Genomic DNA, 18,558 nt, shown 5'->3' with positions numbered 1-18,558 from the left:
TTGGGGGCTAATTTTGCATGTACTTGTTTTAATATATATTTTAAAATAAAGTTGATTTGATTTATCTAAGATGACATGGTTTTTATACACCTTTTTTTTCTATATGATTCATGCTAGAATGTTGTTTAAACTTTCTACTATGGTCATTGATAATTAGTATCATATACATTGTGATGACTTCTATATACAACGTATACGCCTTCTGATACTTATTCAAGCTGCTGCTTTCTGCTCGGTATCTCTACAGTCATGGCCAAAAGTATTGAGAATGAGACAAATAGTAATTTTTCCATAGTTTACTGCTTCATTTTTTGTAATGGCAATTTGCATATACTCCTGAATGTCAAAGAGTGATCAGCTTAACAGCAATTACTGTACTTGCAAAGTCAATATTTGCCCAGAAAATGAACTTTAACCCCCAAAACACATTTCAACATCATTGCAGTCCTGCCTTAAAAGGAGCAGCTAACATCGTTTTAGTGATTGATCCATTAACACAGGTGTGGGTGTTGATGAGGACAGGGCTGGCGATCAGTCATGATTAAGTAAGAATGACATCACTGGACACTTTAAAAGGAGGCTGGTTCTTGGTATCATTGTTTCTCTTCAGTTAACCATGGTTATCTCTAAAGAAACACGTGCAGCCTTCATTGCACTGCACAAAAATGGCCTAACAGGGAAGAGTATCGCAGCTACAAAGATTGCACCTCGGTCAACAATCTATCGCATCATCAAGAACTTCAAGGAGAGAGCTTCCATTGTTGTCAAAAAGGCTCCAGGGCGCCCAAGAAAGACCAGCAAGCGCCAGGACCGTATCTTAAAACTGTTTCAGCTGCGGGATCGGACTACCAGCAGTGCCGAGCTTGCTCAGGAATGGCAGCAGGCTGGTGTGAGTGCTTCTGCACGCACTGTGAGGCGGAGACTCTTTGAGCAAGGGCTGGTTTCAAAGAGGGCAGCAAAGAAGCCACTTCTCTCCAGAAAAAACATCAGGGACCGACTGATATTCTGCAAAAGGTACAGGGAGTGGACTGCTGAGGACTGGGGCAAAGTCATTTTCTCTGATGAATCCCCTTTTCAATTGTTTTGGACATCTGGAAAACAGCTTATTCGGAGAAGAAGAGGTGAGCGCTACCACCAGTCTTGTCTCATGCCAACTGTAAAGCATCCTGAAACCATTCATGTGTGGTGTTGCTTCTCAGCCAAGGGAATCAGCTCACTCACAGACTTGCCTAAAAACACAGCCATGAATAAAGAATGGTACCAGAATGTCCTCCAAGAGCAACGTCTCCCAACCGTCCAAGAGCAGTTTGGCGCCCAAAAATGCCTTTTCCAGCATGATGGAGCACCTTGCCATAAAGCAAAGGTGATAACAAGATGGCTCATGGAACAAAACAGAGATTTTGGGTCCATGGCCTGGAAACTCCCCAGATCTTAATCCCATTGAGAACTTGTGGTCAATCATCAAGAGACGGGTGGACAAACAAAAACCAACAAATTCTGGCAAAATGCAAGCATTGATTATGCACGAATGGACTGCTATCAGTCAGTATTTGGTCCAAAAGTTGATTGAGAGCATGCCAGGGAGAATTACAGAGGTCTTGAAGAAGAAGGGGCAACACTGCAAATATTGACTTGCTGCATTAACTCATTCTAACTGTCAATATAACCTATTGGTACTCATAATATGATTGCAATTATATTTCTGTATGTGATATAAACATCAGACAAACACTAATAAAAACCAGAGGCCAGCAGATCATGTGAAAAAAAAATTTTGGTGTCATTCTCAATACTTTTGGCCATGACTGTACACAGTAAATGAATGAGATTGGAGAGGAGAACAGGGAGTGTTCTTTTCTCCCCAGCAAGACACTGCCTGCTTGTGATTGATCAACCTCATGCAGGGGAAGAAGTACACACCCCCAGAGACCATTCCCTGGTAACAACCAGTCGAACTAGATCATAAAATATAACTTTACAAGCTAATATCTTCACAACGGAGAAATTAAAAACTACTTTTTGAATTCAGCTCTACAGCCACAATTTCATGATGTGGCAATTTAACATGCTAGAACTGCAAAAAGGTCCTCTAAACAATTTCACCCATTGAGCCCAATTAATAATAAATATGGACAATAAAAGGAGCCCTGTTCATCTCAGATGCAAATGAAATATTTTTTAAGGCCAGCTTTACAGGACCACTCTCTAAATCCAGGCTCCTATTAAAAGATGAACTGCTTGCTAGTATTTTCTTATTAGAGCTACTTTATGGAACACCGAAACAAAATACTTACCACTGAGGTTGAAAGACTCTGCACTGAAAGCATCAGCTTGAGAGAGAGATGTTTCCAATTTGCGAAGGGAGAACTTTAGAAGATAAAAATAGGTACAAAAGTATTAAATTAAATGTTGTACTTAAGGTATATACACTGTATACAGTGCTCAGCATAAATGAGTACACTCAAACAGATTAGTCAGAAAACTTTTAGTTTTAGTATGGGATACCATACTATGTCGCAAAAATTAGTACATCCCAACGAAAGTACACACGTGGTCAAAATTGTTGGTACCCCTTGTTTAATGAAAGAAAAACCCACAATTGTCACAGAAATAACAACTTGAATCTGACAAAAGTAATGAATTAAAAATCTTTGAAAATGAACAAATGAAAGTCAGACATTGCTTTTCTGCTTCCACAGAATTAAAAAAAAAAATTAACCTCATGAAGTAGGCCTGGACAGAAATGATGGTTCTTCTTAACTTAATATTTTGTTGAACAACCTTTTGAGGCAATCAAACAATTCCTGTAACTGTCAATGAGACTTCTGTACCTCTCGACAGGTATTTTGGCCCACTCCTCATGAGCAAACTGCTCCAGTTGTCTCGTGTGTGAAGGTCGCCTTTTCCAGATGGCAGGTTTCAGCTCTTTCCAAAGATGCTCAATAGGATTTAGGTCAGGGCTCATAGAAGCCACTTCAGAATAGTCCAATGTTTTACTCTTAGCCATTCTTGGGTGTTTTTAGCTGTGTGTTGTCGGTCATTATCCTGTTGCAAGACCCATGACCTGCGACTGAGACCAAGCTTTCTGACACTGGACAGCACATTTCTCTCTAGAATCCCTTGATAGTCTTGAGATTTCATTGTACCCTGCACAGATTCAAGACACCCTGTGCCAGATGCAGAAAAGCTGCCCCAAATATAACAGAGCCTCCCCCATGTTTCACAGTAGGGACAGTGTTCTTTTCTTAATATGCTTCATTTTCCCGTCTGTAAACATAGAGCTGATGAGACAAAAATGGATTTTTTGGCAAGGCACATCTGTGCATAGGACATTCTCCCAGAAGCTTTGTGGCTTGTCAACATGTAGTTTGGCAAATTCCAGCCTGGCTTTTTTATGATTTTTTTTCAACAATGGTGTTCTCCTTGGTCGTCTCCCATGAAGTCCACTTTGGATAACTTTCGTCAGATTCAAGTTATTTCTGTGACCATTTTGGGTTTTTCGTTAATTAAACGAGGGATACCAACAATTTTGACCACATGTGTGTTAGGAGCAAAGGCAAAGAATTCATCCACAGGTAAGTCTAATTATTCATTACACTGGTGTCCAGCAAACAGGTGACTATAAAAGGGAGCGACGTAGAAGAAATAAAAAAAAAAAAAAAAAAAAAAAAAAAAAAAGTGTCTTTCCCATTTCATGCTGTTCGCAATGGCACCACATGGAAGAGAAATGTCACAAGACCTGAGAAAGAAAATAAGTTCTTTACAGAAGAAAGGTGAAGGCTACAAGAAGATCAGCAACGCTTTACTTATCAGTCAGACACTGGAGCAAAATTGATATAAAAATGGATAAAAGATGTCCTCGCCGACCACGGAAATTAACACCTAAACAGAATAGTCTTCTGATGAGAAGGAGGGGGGAAAAAAACAAAAAGACACACCACATGCAAGATCACAGCAGTTAGTTAACCCCTTCACGACCGATGACATGCAAGTCATTGGCCGATTTAAATCAGCCATCAAGTGCCTCTAATAGCTGCGGGTAACCAAGTTAAATGCTGTTATCAATCACTGACAGCGGCAGTTAACAGGTGTTGGCTGAAAGTGCATCACAAATCCCGCCCATCGGCGCACCTGTCAAGTGATCGCAGGGCGCCGATGGGTTGTCATAACAACCGGGGGTCTGCAGAAGACGCCCGTGCCTGTCATTATGAATCTCCTGTGAACGCCAGCTCATGGCTGGCGTTCATAGGCGATTGTGATTTTTTGCTTCACATAGTAGAGCTGAAGTACTGCTATGTGTAGCACAAGCAATTGGATGATCCCTGCTTCAAGTCTCCTAAGGGGACTATTAGGCCAAGTGCCCACGATGCAGAAATGCTGCAGATTTTTTAGGCATCTCCCTGGCAGGAAAAATGCATGCGGATTTTACGTGCGTTTTTTCCTGCCAGGTAGAAGTGTTTGTCAAGATTCTTCACATGCATTTCTGCATGCGGGTTATCAAGCGCTTTCCAGGCGATTTTAGCATCACTTGGAAAGTGCTTGACAACTTGGTCACACTATATAAATCCATGCAACCGGAATGGATTTATATAGTTGACCAAGTTAATAGTTAAAAAAATAAATAAAAATGGTAAAAATTAACATTATACTTACCTTCCGATGGCCCCCGGTCTCCTGTACGGCTCGTGATGGTCTAAAAGGACCTGCGGTGACGTCACTTAGTCATGTGACAGGTCACGCGACAGCCGACGCGTGACCTGTCATATGACTAAATGACGTCACCGCAGGTCCTTTTAGACCATTGTGAGCCGTATAAGAAACCGGACGCATCGTACAGGAGACCGGGGGACATCGGAAGGTAAGTATAATGTATTTTTTTATTTTAAATACTTTTTTTTTTTTTCCACAGATACTATGGTACCGGCTCTGGAGGAGAGTCTCCTCTTCTCCAGACCCGGGTACCATCCGCACATTGAATCGCTTAATATTCGCATGTGTCCCCAAGCAACATCATCTACCAAAAGGAAGGACCTAAAACAAATGACAGCATTTATTTCTTTTCAACCAATTTGTTAGTTCTTAGGCCCATAGTAAAAGAACATTTAAAATAGTCTTGGAGAGCCCCTTTAAGAGTCTGGTTTATGAGAGATTTATGAGAGCAATGCTCCCCCAATGAATGACCGGTATGTACATACAGACGGGAAGGAGCAAACGTCAGTCATTGCCCTGAGGAGCTGAGGGAACACGATCCTCATTAATCCACTGGACTCAAAAACTGTGTCTAATAACAGGAGCTGAAGAATCATAGAATCATAGAATGGTAGAGTTGGAAGGGACCTCCTGGGTCATCTGGTCCAACCCCCTGCTCAAAGCAGGATTCACTAGACATGACACGTACCTCAAAGCAAGACTGCAGCAGCTCTGACAGTCGCTGACTTTCTGGTAATTCCAGACTGATGGCTTCACTAAGCTCTTAAAAGAGAAAAATATAGTCACATCTCAAGGAAAATAATGATTTTATGTTAGGTACATTTTCACTAAGGTCTTAAGGAGGCAGCAATATGAGACTTGTAAAAACTTAAAAGAAATGAGTTACAAGAGAAAGAAAACATACTCCACCAGTCCGGAGGCATTACAGTCTCCTCTAACCTCCTGCAGTGATCACGCGCCATCCATCACTTACATGACTGCTGCAACCAATCAGTGGCCTCCGCAGTGATGCTGCCATTTACAGAAAGTGACAGCTGAGGCCAGGAGTGGCTGCAGCAGTATTGTAAATAATGTATGGCTCGTGATCGCTGCCTGCCAGAAGTAAGATATCTAATGGTGAACTGAAGCTGGATTGAAGAGGAAGGCTGCGTGCACACGTTGCGTTTTTCAAGTGCGGATTTGTCACAAAAACCTGACGGGAATCCTGATGCCAGCAAAGCGAATGAGAATCCTGAAGTCTCATGCATACGTTGCTTATTTGTGACTTGCAGATTTCAATCTGCAGCATCTCACCCCGTGCTAAAGAGTGACGAAAAACCTACACCAAAAACGCAAATAAAAAAATAGAATTAGTCCTTACCGGTAATTCGGTTTCTAGAAGCCTTCCACGACAGCATTGGAGGATGTTGTCCACGCCCTATCGGGGGACAGGAACACAGAGGTAAAAGCCCCTCCCCACCATCAATCCCCAGTGTTTACCAAGATCACACGGAAAAATGGTTACCTGACAGGTATATGGAATCCATAGGGAAGGAAATTCGTGCTGTCGTGGAAGGCTTCTAGAAACCAAATTACCGGTAAGGACTAATTCTATTTTCTCAATACGCCTTCCACGACAGCATTGGGAGAATACCAACAATATTTTATTAGGGAGGGACGATAACTTGTAGGACTTTCCTACCAAAGGCTAAATCCCTAATGGACGATAAGTCTAATCTATAATGTTTAGAAAATGTGTTAAGGGAAGACCATGTAGCAGCCCTGCAAATCTGCTCCGTAGAAGCGTCCGCTCTTTCGGCCCAAGAAGTTGATGTGGATCTGGTAGAGTGAGCTTTTAAAGGTTATCGGTGGATCCAACTGTTGGTTGAGGAAGGCTTCCTCGATTGCCTTTTTAATCCAGTTTGCTATAGTAGATTTAGCGGCCTTTCTTCCTCTGTTATGCCCTAAGTGTTGTATGAATAGATTTTCATCCAATCTCCAGGACTCAGTCTTTTGAAGATAAAAAAAGAACAACTCTGCAGACATCTAAGAAATGGAACTATGCTTAATTTGAATTAGAAGGCCTCTGGCAGAAGGAGGGAAGGATGACTCCCTGGGAACGATGGAAATCCGTAACAACCTTTGGGAGAAAGGAAGGGTCCAAACGAAGTGTAATTCTACAGTATATCCAGTCACAGTCATGTAAGGTTCTCTGATGGAGAGAGCCTGTAGTTCTCCTACTCGTTGTGCTGAAGTGATGGCTACTAAAAAGGCAGTCTTATGAGAGAGAGTCTGTATTGTGCTGGAGGATAGAGGCTTGAAGGGAGAGAGGGTTAGACCAAGGAGCACCACATTAAGATCCCAGGACGGGACATGAGACTGAATTTTTGGGTGAAGTCTGAGTACCGAAGTCATGAATCTCTTGATCCATCTGTGAAAGGCCAAATCTTGGTCGAATATGGAACTTAGGGCTGAAATCTGCACCTTGAGAGTACTAGGTTTGAGACCCAACTCCAATCAATTCTGTAAAAAAAAAAATCAAGGATCCAAGCAATGTTGGGGTGTGAGGTGTCAGGAATATCCGGGGCGTACCATGATAGGAATTTTCTCCAGATTTTGCCGTATATAGCATTGGTTACTGGTTTCCTACTTTGTTGAAGAGTTCTATAACTTCTTCAGAGAGACCCTTGGATTTTAAGATCTAGGCTTCAGTAACCAGGCTGCAAGGTTTAGCCACTGAGGATTTGGGTAAAATAAGGGACCTTGAGAGAGAAGGTCGTTGACAGGTGGAAGCATCACAGGACCGTCCATGCAAAGTTCTGTGATGGTGCCGAACCAAGGTCTTTTGGGCCACAGAGGGGCCACTAGAATTGTTGCCACTCTCTCTAACTTTCTGGATAGTTCTTGCTATCAGTGGAATTGGAGGGAACGCATAGACCAGTTTGAAATGCCAGGGATGGGCTAATGCGTCCAAATTCATGGTATGGTCTCTTCTGTCCAATGAAAAGAAGAGGGGAAGTTTTGCATTTAGGCGACTGGCAAAGATATCTACTTCGGGGAGACCCCATTTTGCTACCAATGACTGGAATATTTGAGGATTCAAGCTCCATTCTCCTGGCTGAATGTCTTCCCTGCTTAGAAAGTCTGCTTGAATGTTGTTTGAGCCTTTCAGGTGAATTGCCGAAATTGACAAATGTTGTTCCGCCCAGGAAAATATTCGACCTGCGATTTGTTTCAGGCTGTCTACCCTCGTACCTCCTTGATGACGAAGGAAGGCGACTGTAGTCACATTGTCCGAGAGTATCTTGATTTGAGTACCCTGGATTAGGTTGACTGCTGCCCTGAGCATTCTTTCTACTGCCTTCAGCTCCCTGAAGTTGTAGGATATGGCACTGATCTCGGGACTACATCTGCCTTGAAAAGGAGTCTGGGCCACCATGGCTCCCATCCTCGTATACTGGCGTCGGTAGTCACTGTGATTAGAGGGTCCTGGATCCAAGATATCCCCCTCCGAAGATTTTGGGTGCTTAACCACCAAGAAAGGGAAGCTTTTACCTGGCCAGGAGTCCTGGTCCGTTTGTTTAGCGAGTCCCTTTGTCTGTCCCATGATTTTAGGATATGATCCTGGAGGGACCTTGAGTGGGCCTGAGCCCAATCTAACGAGCGAAGAGTTTTTAAGGTTATAGAGACATGGAGATTGAGAATCTCCACCGAAGGGGCGACGATCAGCATGTCGTCCAGGTATGGAATTATGCAGACACCTTGTTTTCGGATGAGTGCAATGACTTCTGCCATAATCTTCGTAAACACCCGAGGTGCTGAAGAGATGCCGAAGGGCAGAAAGTTGTAATGGTAGTGTTCTGTTATGCTGTCCCTGGAAATCGCAAAACGCAGGAACTTCCTGTGGGTCAGATGAATCGGCACGTGGAAGTATGCATCTTTTAGGTCTATAGTCGCCATGACATAATCCTTCCCTATTAAGGGAATAGTTGACTTTATGGACTCCATCTTGAATCGCCTGTATCTGATGTGATGGTTTAGGGATTTCAGGTTGATTATGATGCGTGGGGTCCCTGACGGTTTACGTATTAGGAAAATTCTTGAGTAGTGACCTGTACCCTCCTGACCAGGGGGAACCGGAGACACCACTCCAGACTTCAGCAGGTTTTGTAAACCGACTGATAGCAGTTCCCAAGCCCCCTGAGAGGGAAGGGACGTGACCCTCAGGACCCGACTCTCGAATTCCAATAGAAGACCCCCCCTTGATAGTATTGAGGATCCAATGGCTGGAAGAAATTGCCTGCCACTGGGAAAAGAAATTCGAGAGAAGCCCCCCTACACGGCCCAAGTCATTGCTTGTCCTGCTGCTGGGGAAAAAGGATGTTACGACCCAAGCCGCCCTTAGGATAGCTCCAGCGCCCAGACTTTCCCTTTCCCCTATATTGTGAGGGGTGACTCTGGGAAGGTCGAAAGGGACGTTTTTAGGTTGTTTCTGTTCAGGAAGGGCAGTATTGGATAGGACAGCTGCTCTAGCCGCGATCCGGACTGACTCAGCTGAGGAGTCCGCTAAGAAGCCCGTGGCTTTTTGAAGGAGAGGGATGGACTCTAACAGGTCTGCCCTGGAGGTGCCCTGAGACAGATGTTCCTCTAGTTGGGCCAGCCACTTGAAGAGGGATCTGGCCACACAAGTCGATGAAATGTTCGTTTTGAGGGAGGCAGAAAAGGTTTCCCAGGATTTTTTAAGGACACTTTACATTTTTTCGGTCTAATAGATCCTTCAATTGGGATGAATCCTCAAAAGGGAAGTGAGGTTTTCCTCACTACCCTTGCCACCTGGATGTCCACCTTAGGGACGTCCCAATCAAATTCTTCACCTTCCAATGGAAATCTATGCTTTAATTCCGAAGGAGTGGTGAGACGATTTTCCGGGGATTCCCATTCCTGTTGGATGAGATCTCTAATGACCTCATGAACAGGAAAACCAGTCAGCTTTTTTGATCTAAGGCCCCTAAACATTTCGTCTTGAACGGAATAGGGGACCTCGACTTCCTCCAGCCCCATAGTGCCTCTAACTGTGTCCAGTAATTCTTCTAAGTTGTCCGAGGAAAAATAGTATCTTCCGGTTTCAGCTTTTTTGGCAGGCCCTAAGGATGCTATTTCATCCAAATCATCAGAGGCAGAGCTACTAACATCAATAGAGACTACATCGGAGTCAAACTCTTGGATCTTCCTCTTCTTAGGGGGAGAGGGCCTGGAGGAGGAGTAGACAGGCAGTGCAGCAAAAGAAGCTTGGACCGCCTGTCTAACTACTTGGCCCTCCTGTTTAACAAGAGATCTAAGCTCCTCAATTAGAGAGGGATTTTCTTCTTTAATTATTTTATCTGTACAGGGCCTGCACAACTTCTTATAGGATGAGGACAATTTTTTAGCGCAGATGCCACATCTAGGGGGCTTGTCTTTATCGTTCTTAGAAGAGGGGGCCTTGTCTTCCTAAGAAATGGGATAGAAGGGGACCCATGTAACTAGAAGGAGGGGAGATCTAGTGTGATCTAAAGGAGAGGCTAAGATAACCTATTAGTGACCACCCAGGTACTACACACAGTAGCCGAGGACGCGCTGGGCTCTGCAGATGTAGGGATACTGGATCGGTCACCCTCCATGGTGGAGATAGCCTTACCTTTGGAGTCTTCAGGTGGGTTTTTATAGAAAAAAAACATGCCTCCCAGCAAGGAACCTCAGTCCCATCCCCCTCCCGGTCACTTTGAGGGCCAATCAGTTCCGATATGAGCCTTGCCGGCCCTGGGACGCTCTCAAGCCTCAGCGTCCCGACGTGGAGCACACAGGCCGGAAGCAGGACCTGCGGTGACGCCACCATGGCACGCGCGCCCAGACCGCGCTTGCCGGCTCTGGGAGCGCCCATACTGTGCGCTCCAGCGTGGAATGCACAGGCCGGAAGAGACGGGACCGGCGCTGATGTACTTCCGGTGCGCGCGCCAAAACACCGGAGGAAGGAGGAGATGCCGGGGAGCTGAAGCAGGCCCCCGGCATGAAACCCACCCGGCTCGCTTTACCCCAGAGGGGTGCAGGAGGCCGGGAAGGTCCCTAAAGGGAGCAGCATGGAGGGTGGAGGGAGCGCCCCGACCGACGACTGCACGGCAAGTATAAACTAACAATACTGCCTGCCAGCCCGACAGAACTGCAGGACCTCTCCATGCCCCCAAGGAGGACAGGAAAACACTGGGGACTGATGGTGGGGAGGGGCTTTTAACCTCTCTGTGTTTCTGTCCCCCGATAGGGCGTGGACAACATCCTCCATGCTGTCGTGGAAGGCGTATTGAGAAAACGCATTTTTGCCGCTGTGTTTATCCTGCCAAGAGAAGGAGAAATTTCTACACCAAATATTTAACATGTGCACATACCCTCAGCATAGGGCCACACGACCATTTGTTTTTGTTTTTTTTTTAATAAAATGGTGCGCCTTATAATTCGTTTTACCTGGGAGGCGGCAGTGGGGGTCACAGGAGCCATGGTCACCGCTTCAAGAGGTTGGCGGCGACTGCGGCAGGAGTGTGGGGATGCTGTGGGCCCCATCCTCTCAGAAAGTTTGTTGATTCAGGAGGACTTGGACGGTGGGATGCTGCGGACCCCGTCCTCAGAAGAAGTTGGCGGTGAGTGGACGTCTCCCTCTCCTATACATAGCCTTGTGGTGGGCTTTTTGAAAATGGCCGCCGGAGCATGCGCATTTGATAATGAGTGCGTCTTATAATCCGAAAAATAAGGTATGTCTACTTGGACAACCCTTTCTTGATCTAAATGTTTGGCCCCTATAAAATAAAAAAAAAACTTATACTACCCTCCCGTGCTGGCACCGTTCCCATGGTGTCGCACTCGCTCTCCCTGAGGTTCCCTGTACTGTTGTTGTGCCGCCAGCGCCCAATCAGCGCTGGTGTCACTGTCTCACCATATTTTCATCAGGGCCAAGCGTGGGTGGGGTACAGGAAGGAGTTGTCCTAGTAGTATACAACCCCTTTAACCTAAAGAGTTACATAAAACTGCACCCAAATAAGAATATTCAAAACAGCTGACATATTGTTTAAATAGACTATTATGACAGGCACCAATTCCCACCTGTGGCGTTGTGGTAGATGGGAGGCAATGTCCTACGTTTCATGCCAACAGATCTTCTTAAAGACTTTCTCTTTTCCCGGGGGCTGGGGGAGCTTTCTTTAAATGACAAGTTGTCTAGACTGTTTTTCTGTCTCTTTGCAGGGCTGGTTAAAGAAGCACATGGGGAAGTGGAGGAATTCTTCCTTGGACTTGATCTAGTGGGGGAGACATGAGTGGTCTCCATTTTCTCTTCACCTAGAACATATAATATAAAAATTAAACAGAAATGTGATCACTGTGGATAAATAGACCTAACATCTACAAGCAGTGTACTAGTGAAATCAACAGATATCTACACTTTATATGATTTTTTTTTTTTTTTAAAGCAAAAATTACAGAACTCGTATAGGCTACGTTCACACATTGCGTTTAATTTATTTTGCGAAGTTGATTGCAGCATTGCGGTGGAAATCGCTATACTCACCTCTCCTGCCGGCGTACAGCGATGTCTGCGGCAGCTTCCGGATGTTGTCATGACGACCCGATGTCGTCATGACAACATCCGGGTCACCAGGACGTTACTTTGGTCATGCGCAGTGCACGACCAAAGTAATGTCTCACCTGTGTGCAGGTTGCATGGCATAGAGAGTTGCTGATCTCTATGCTACACAGCCAATCAGGCTGCAAAAAGTGAAAGTCCCATAGTGGGACAATGTGTAAGAGTGAAAAAAGAAAAGTAGAAAAGTGAAAAAAATAAATAAATAAATATATGTAAAAATATTTAAAAAAATAATGAAAAAAATAATCCCCAAAAAATAAAAATATTGAATCCATAATATTTATTATGAAAAAAAAATAAAATAAACCAATAAAAATACACAGATTTGGTATCGCTGCGTCCGGAAAGACCTGACCTATAAAACTGTCGCACTAGTTAACCCCTTTAGTGAACAGGGTAAAAAAAATAAAACAACAAAAGCAAAAAAAACAATGCTTTATCATCATACCGCCAAACAAAAAAATGGAATAACACGCAATCAAAAAGACGAATGTAAATAAAAATGGTACCGCTGAAAACGTCATCTTGACCTGCAAAAAACAAGCCGCCATACAGCTCCATCAGCCGAAAAATAAAAGTTATAGCTCTCAGAATAAAGCGATACAAAAAATTTATTTTTTCTAGAAAATAGTTTTTATTATGTAAAAGCGCCAAAAAACAAAAAAAAACAATAGAAATGCGGTACCGCTGTAAACTGTAAACATACTGACAAATACCGAAGAATAAAGGTGCCTTATCAATTTTACCACATGCAGAACGGCATAAAAAAAAAAAAAAAAACATAAAAACCAATCCAGAATTGCTGGTTTTTGTTTATTCTGCCTTCCAAAAATCGGACTAGAAAGCGATCAAAAAATGTCATGCCCGAAAATGGCATCAATAAAAACGTCAACTTGTGACAAGTGTTGAGCGCAAGTGCTCGCTACTTAAGTTTGCATCAGGTGCTTGTGTATGCACTGAGTATTGCGGGTGTTCAAGTCTCCGCCCCATATGCTTCGTGGCCCAAAAAAACGTTGCTGGGATCGCCTGCCATGCACAAACATGCGGGGCAGAGACTCGAACATGTCACCCGAGTACCCGATGCAAACTCATGTAGTGAGCACTTCCGCTCAAGACTAATGACAACTTATTCAATATGATGACCTAATGTTATCAAATTCTGTCGTACCTCTGGGTTCAAACTGTACATTATACCCCTTGATAAAATCCTTGAGGGGTCTAGTGTACAAAATGGAGTCAATTGTGGGGGGTTTCCACTAGTTAGGCACATCGGGGGCTCCTGAAATGCGACAAGGCGTCCGCTCTTGCTTCCAGCCAATTTTGCGTTCAAAAAGTCACACAGTGCTCCTTCCCTTCTGAACTCAGCCGTGCGCCCAAACAGTGTATTTTCCCCACATATGGTGTACTGGCGTACTCAGGAGAAATTGTACAACAGTTTTTAGGTTCCATTTCCTCCTCTTACCCTTGTTAAAACTAAAAAAAATTGGGGCTAAAAGATTATTTTTGTGGAAAAAGTTACATTTTTTTATTTTTGCGGCTCCATGTTATAAACTTCTGTAAAGCACCTAGGGGTTCAGGGTGCTCACCAAACATCTAGATAAGTTCCCTGAGGAGTCTAGTTTCCAAAATGGTGTCACTTGTAGGAGGGGGGGGGGGGTTCCACTGTTTAGGCACATCAGGGGCTCTCTAAAAAGAACATGGCGTCAGCTAATTATTCAAGCAAATTTTACATTCAAAAAGTCAAATGGCGCTCCTTCCCTGCTGAGCCCTGCAGTGCGCCCAAACAGTGTTTTTCCCCCCACGTATGGGGTATCGGCATGCTCAGGGGAAATTGCACAACAAATTTTGGGGTCCATGTTTTCCTGTTACCCCTGCAAAAATAAAAAAATTGGGGTCTAAAGTAAAATTTTTGTGAAAAAAGTTAAAATGTTCATTTTTTTCCTCCCCATTCCAAAAATTCTTGTGAAGCACCTGAAGGGTTAATAAACTTTTTGAATGCTGTTTTGAGCAACTTGAGGGGTGCAGTTTTTAGAATGGTGTCACGTTTGGGTATTTTCTGTCAAATGCCCCTCAAAGTCACTTCAAATGTGATGTGGTCCCTAAAAAAAAAAAAAAGAAAAAAAAAAAAGGTTTCGCAATGGTCAACTTTTAACCCTTATAGCTCCCTAATAAAAAACAAATTTTGGTTCCAAAACTGTGCTGATATAAAGTAGACATGTGGAAAATGTTATTTATTAACTATTTTGTGTGACATATCTCTCTGATTTAAGGGTATGAAAATTCAAAGTTTGAAAATTGCTACATTTTAGCCAAATTTCTGATTTTTTTCACAAATAAACGCAAGTCATATCAAAGAAATTTTACCACTATCACAAAGTACAATATGTCACAAAAAACAATCTCAGAATCAGTGGGATCCGTTGAAGCGTTCCAGAGGTATTACAGCTAAGGCCACGGCCCCACTATCAGTATTTTTTCTTAGGAGTGGAAGATAAATGCAGATACTCTGTTAGCAAAAGATTGTGCTCGGATAACACGTTATCCAAGCACGTTCGTGCATCACTAGGTACCACTCTTCCTTCTCAGCAGACCGCAAGAACAGGGGGTCTAAAGAACCCAGTGTGAATGGAGCAGTGGTTGATCATGCACATTAAAATTCCATTTTTTCTTAAAGTTCTCCACTACTTAAGACAACCCCTTCTGAATCCCTGTCTCCCCAACAATAGTTATAGACTCACCTCCGGTGCCGTGTTGACACTGTCTCTCCCTGGGATCATGTGACATTGTCATTCAATCCCTGCGGCCAATCAGAGCTGGCTTTACTCTTCCCGCCTTTCGACAAATCGCATACAGTACAGACCAAAAGTTTGGACACACCTTCTCATTTAAAGATTTTTCTGTATTTTCATGACTATGAAAATTGTACATTCACACTGAAGGCATCAAAACTATGAATTAACACATGTGGAATTATATACTTAACAAAAAAGTGTGAAACAACTGAAAATATGTCTTATATTCTAGGTTCTTCAAAGTAGCCACCTTTTGCTTTGATGACTGCTTTGCACACTCTTGGCATTCTCTTGATGAGCTTCAAGAGGTTGTCACCGGAAATGGTTTTCACTTCACAGGTGTGCCCTGTCAGGTTTAATAAGTGGGATTTCTTGCCTTATAAATGGGGTTGGGACCATCAGTTGTATTGTGCAGAAGTCAGGTGGATACACAGCTGATAGTCCTACTGAATAGACTGTTAGAATTTGTATTATGGTAAGAAAAAAGCAGCTAAGTAAAGAAAAAGGAGTGGCCATCATTACTTTAAGAAATGAAGGTCAGTCAGTCAGAAAAATTGGCAAACTTTGAAAGTGTCCTCAAGTGCAGTTGCAAAAACCATCAAGCACTACAAAGAAACTGGCTCACATGAGGACCGCCCCAGGAAAGGAAGACCAAGAGTCACCTCTGAGGATAAGTTTATCCAAGTCACCACCCTCAGAAATCGCAGGTTAACAGCAGCTCAGATTAGAGACCAGGTCAATGCCACACAGAGTTCTAGCAGCAGACACATCTCTACAACAACTGTTAAGAGAAGACTTTGTGCAGCAGTAAAATAGCTGCTAGGAAACCACTGCTAAGGACAGGCAACAAACAGAAGAGACTTGCTTGAGCTAAAGAACACAAGGAATAGACATTAGACCAGTGTAAATCTGTGCTTTGGTCTGATGAGTCCAAATTTGAGATCTTTGGTTCCAGCAATCGTGTCTTTGTGCGCTGCAGAAAATATAAACGGATGGACTCTACATGCCTGGTTCCCACCTGAAGCATGGAGGAGGAGGTGTGATGGTGTGGGGGTGCTTTGCTGGTGACACTGTTGGGGATTTATTCAAAATTGAAGGCATACTGAACCAGCATGGCTACCACAGCATCTTGCAGCGGCATGCTATTACGTCCGGTTGGCGTTTAGTTGGAACATCATTTATTTTTCAACAGGACAATGACCCCAAACACACCTCCAGGCTGTGTAAGGGCTATTTGACCAAGAATGAGAGTGATGGGGTGCTACGCCAGATGACCTGGCCTCCACAGTCACCAGACCTGAACCTAATCGAGATGGTTTGGGGTGAGCTGGACCGCAGAGTGAAGGCAAAAGGGCCAACAAGTGCTAAGCATCTCTAGGAACTCCTTCAAGATTGTTGGAAGACCATTTCCGGTGACTACCACTTGAAGCTCGTCAAGAGAATGCCAAGAGTGTGCAAAGCAGTCAAAGCAAAAGGTGGCTACTTTGAAGAACCTAGAATATAGGACATATTTTCAGTTGTTTCACACTTTTTTGTTAAGTATATAATTCCACATGTGTCAATTCATAGTTTTGATGCCTTCAGTGTGAATGTACAATTTTCATAGTCATGAAAATACAGAAAAATCTTTAAATGAGAAGGTGTGTCCAAACTTTTGGTCTGTACTGTACATACAAAGGAAGTGAGCGCTGCTGTTTTCTCAATTCCTCGGGAAGTATGTGAGATGGGAAACATAGGGATTAAGAAGGGGCTGCCTGAGAAGTGAACAACCCCATTAATGGCACTGCTGGAGATAGCCAAGAACGAAGGAGTGTACATGAGTAACCACAACTCCAGTCACGCTGAGCTGTTTAGAGCAACAGTTCTCGGGAAAGGTGGAAATCCTAGCCATCAAAAAATTATCCACAATCTCATTGAGAACACCCTTTAAACACAGCACCCATGCAGTATACATTCTGGGGACTGTACGGCCAAATTCAAATAGGACAAGAGATCATATCTGTTTTAAAGGTGGTTGAGCCTCAAGACAGCCGTCGTGTGACCAAAGTTCAATAGGTATCACAGAGCAATACAAGTGAATGGGGTCACATTGCGACCAAGGGTACAGTGACAACAAAGTCCCCAAAAAAATTAAAGCATGGCTGAACTTCTTGCAATTTGCTTGTCGCATTTACCTCAGTGTCACAATACAACCCCATTCAGCTGTATTGCGCTGAGATATAGCAGCAACACTTAATAAAGTTTGATTGCATGGCTAATGTCACAGCTTAAGTCGCCATGTAGCAAAGGTAGAAATTTCCTAATCCAGTTTCTACAGCAAAATAAAGAATCAGTTATTGCATGTGATTTTCCATGCCATGTGTTTTTTCCCCCATTTAAAGGGTTTGTCCATGCTTGGGGCTTAAATGGGTTGTCCATTACTTTTAATATTTGGCCATTCTATTTTTAGGTTGAAAATAAGTATCTCTGTAAATACCTAATTTTGCAGTTACTGCCTGTGAGCGGCGCTATCGCTAGTCGCTCACAGGCATCACGTGACCTGAAGCAGATGTCATGTCAAGTGAGGCGTGACATCAGTGACACGCTCCCCAGAGCGTGCTTTCCCAGTGAATGAGAAGAGGGAGAACACGCGGTGGATGCTGGGGGATGACGTGCGTGGTAACCCAGCATCCACCGTGGAACGCAAGTAAGGCACCCAGATACTGCCTGTGAGCGGCGCTAACTGAAAAGCAAGGTATTTAGGTATTTACAACCTAAAAATAGAATGGCTAATTATTAATAGTAATGGACAACCCCTTTAAGCCTACATTCACTCTATGTGGCTGCAAATTTGTGAATCCTCACAGAAAGCACTATCAGGATTAGTCGGCGCTGGGAAGTCATGTGACCGCGTATGCGATTTGAATATTTCTGGCTAATATTCTGAATAGACGTGTCTGGCCTCTCCCAATTCACTCATATTGAGCGCGGACATGCACGTCTAGTCGGCATGTGACCGCATTTATGCCAATCACATACTTGAGGACACGCAAACACTTGCAGAGAGTGAACCCCAAGCCTGGACAACCCCTGCAAAATTATCACCACCAATAGGGAACGCTGCAGATTGTAAAACAACCAAACAGGTAAAAATGGACACTTTTATGCACATCATTTTTGTAGAAACACACAGCTAGAAAATAAGGCCGATCCCAATGGTCTCCAATCTGCGGCTCTCCAGCTACCCCACACTACAACTCCCAGCATGTCCAATAGTGACTAAGAGCTGCAGCTGTGAAACTTCTCGGTGGTCACTGACATTCTCCTTCTCTTACAAGCTTGGTATACTCAGATACAGAGCAACAACTCCCATTATTCCCTGAAAAGCTTCATGCTGGAAGTTTTGCAACTGCTGGAAAGTAAACACTAATG

The 18,558-nt window shown here is 43.6% G+C and overlaps 1 protein-coding gene across 4 annotated transcripts in view; it reads right to left on the bottom strand.

The window, feature by feature from the left end:
• Positions 1-18,558, bottom strand: part of DSN1 (DSN1 component of MIS12 kinetochore complex) — a 79,848-nt gene that overhangs the window by 31,190 nt on the left and 30,100 nt on the right. For all 4 annotated transcript variants that reach the window (XM_073654165.1, XM_073654163.1, XM_073654166.1 and 1 more), the window contains exons 2-4: positions 11,818-12,051; positions 5,399-5,472; positions 2,295-2,367 (exon numbers count right to left, since the gene is read on the bottom strand). In XM_073654165.1, coding sequence (XP_073510266.1) covers positions 2,295-2,367; positions 5,399-5,472; positions 11,818-12,051 — 381 coding nt within the window. The remainder of the gene's footprint in view (positions 1-2,294; positions 2,368-5,398; positions 5,473-11,817; positions 12,052-18,558) is intronic.

This window comes from Phyllobates terribilis, unplaced genomic scaffold (genome assembly GCF_046119375.1).
Source record: "Phyllobates terribilis strain yellow unplaced genomic scaffold, ASM4611937v1 Scaffold_11__3_contigs__length_659146591, whole genome shotgun sequence".
NCBI classification, from domain to species: domain Eukaryota; kingdom Metazoa; phylum Chordata; class Amphibia; order Anura; family Dendrobatidae; genus Phyllobates; species Phyllobates terribilis.
The sequence above is the reverse complement of the archived record's forward strand: the minus strand, read 5'-3'. Positions and strand labels throughout refer to the sequence as shown.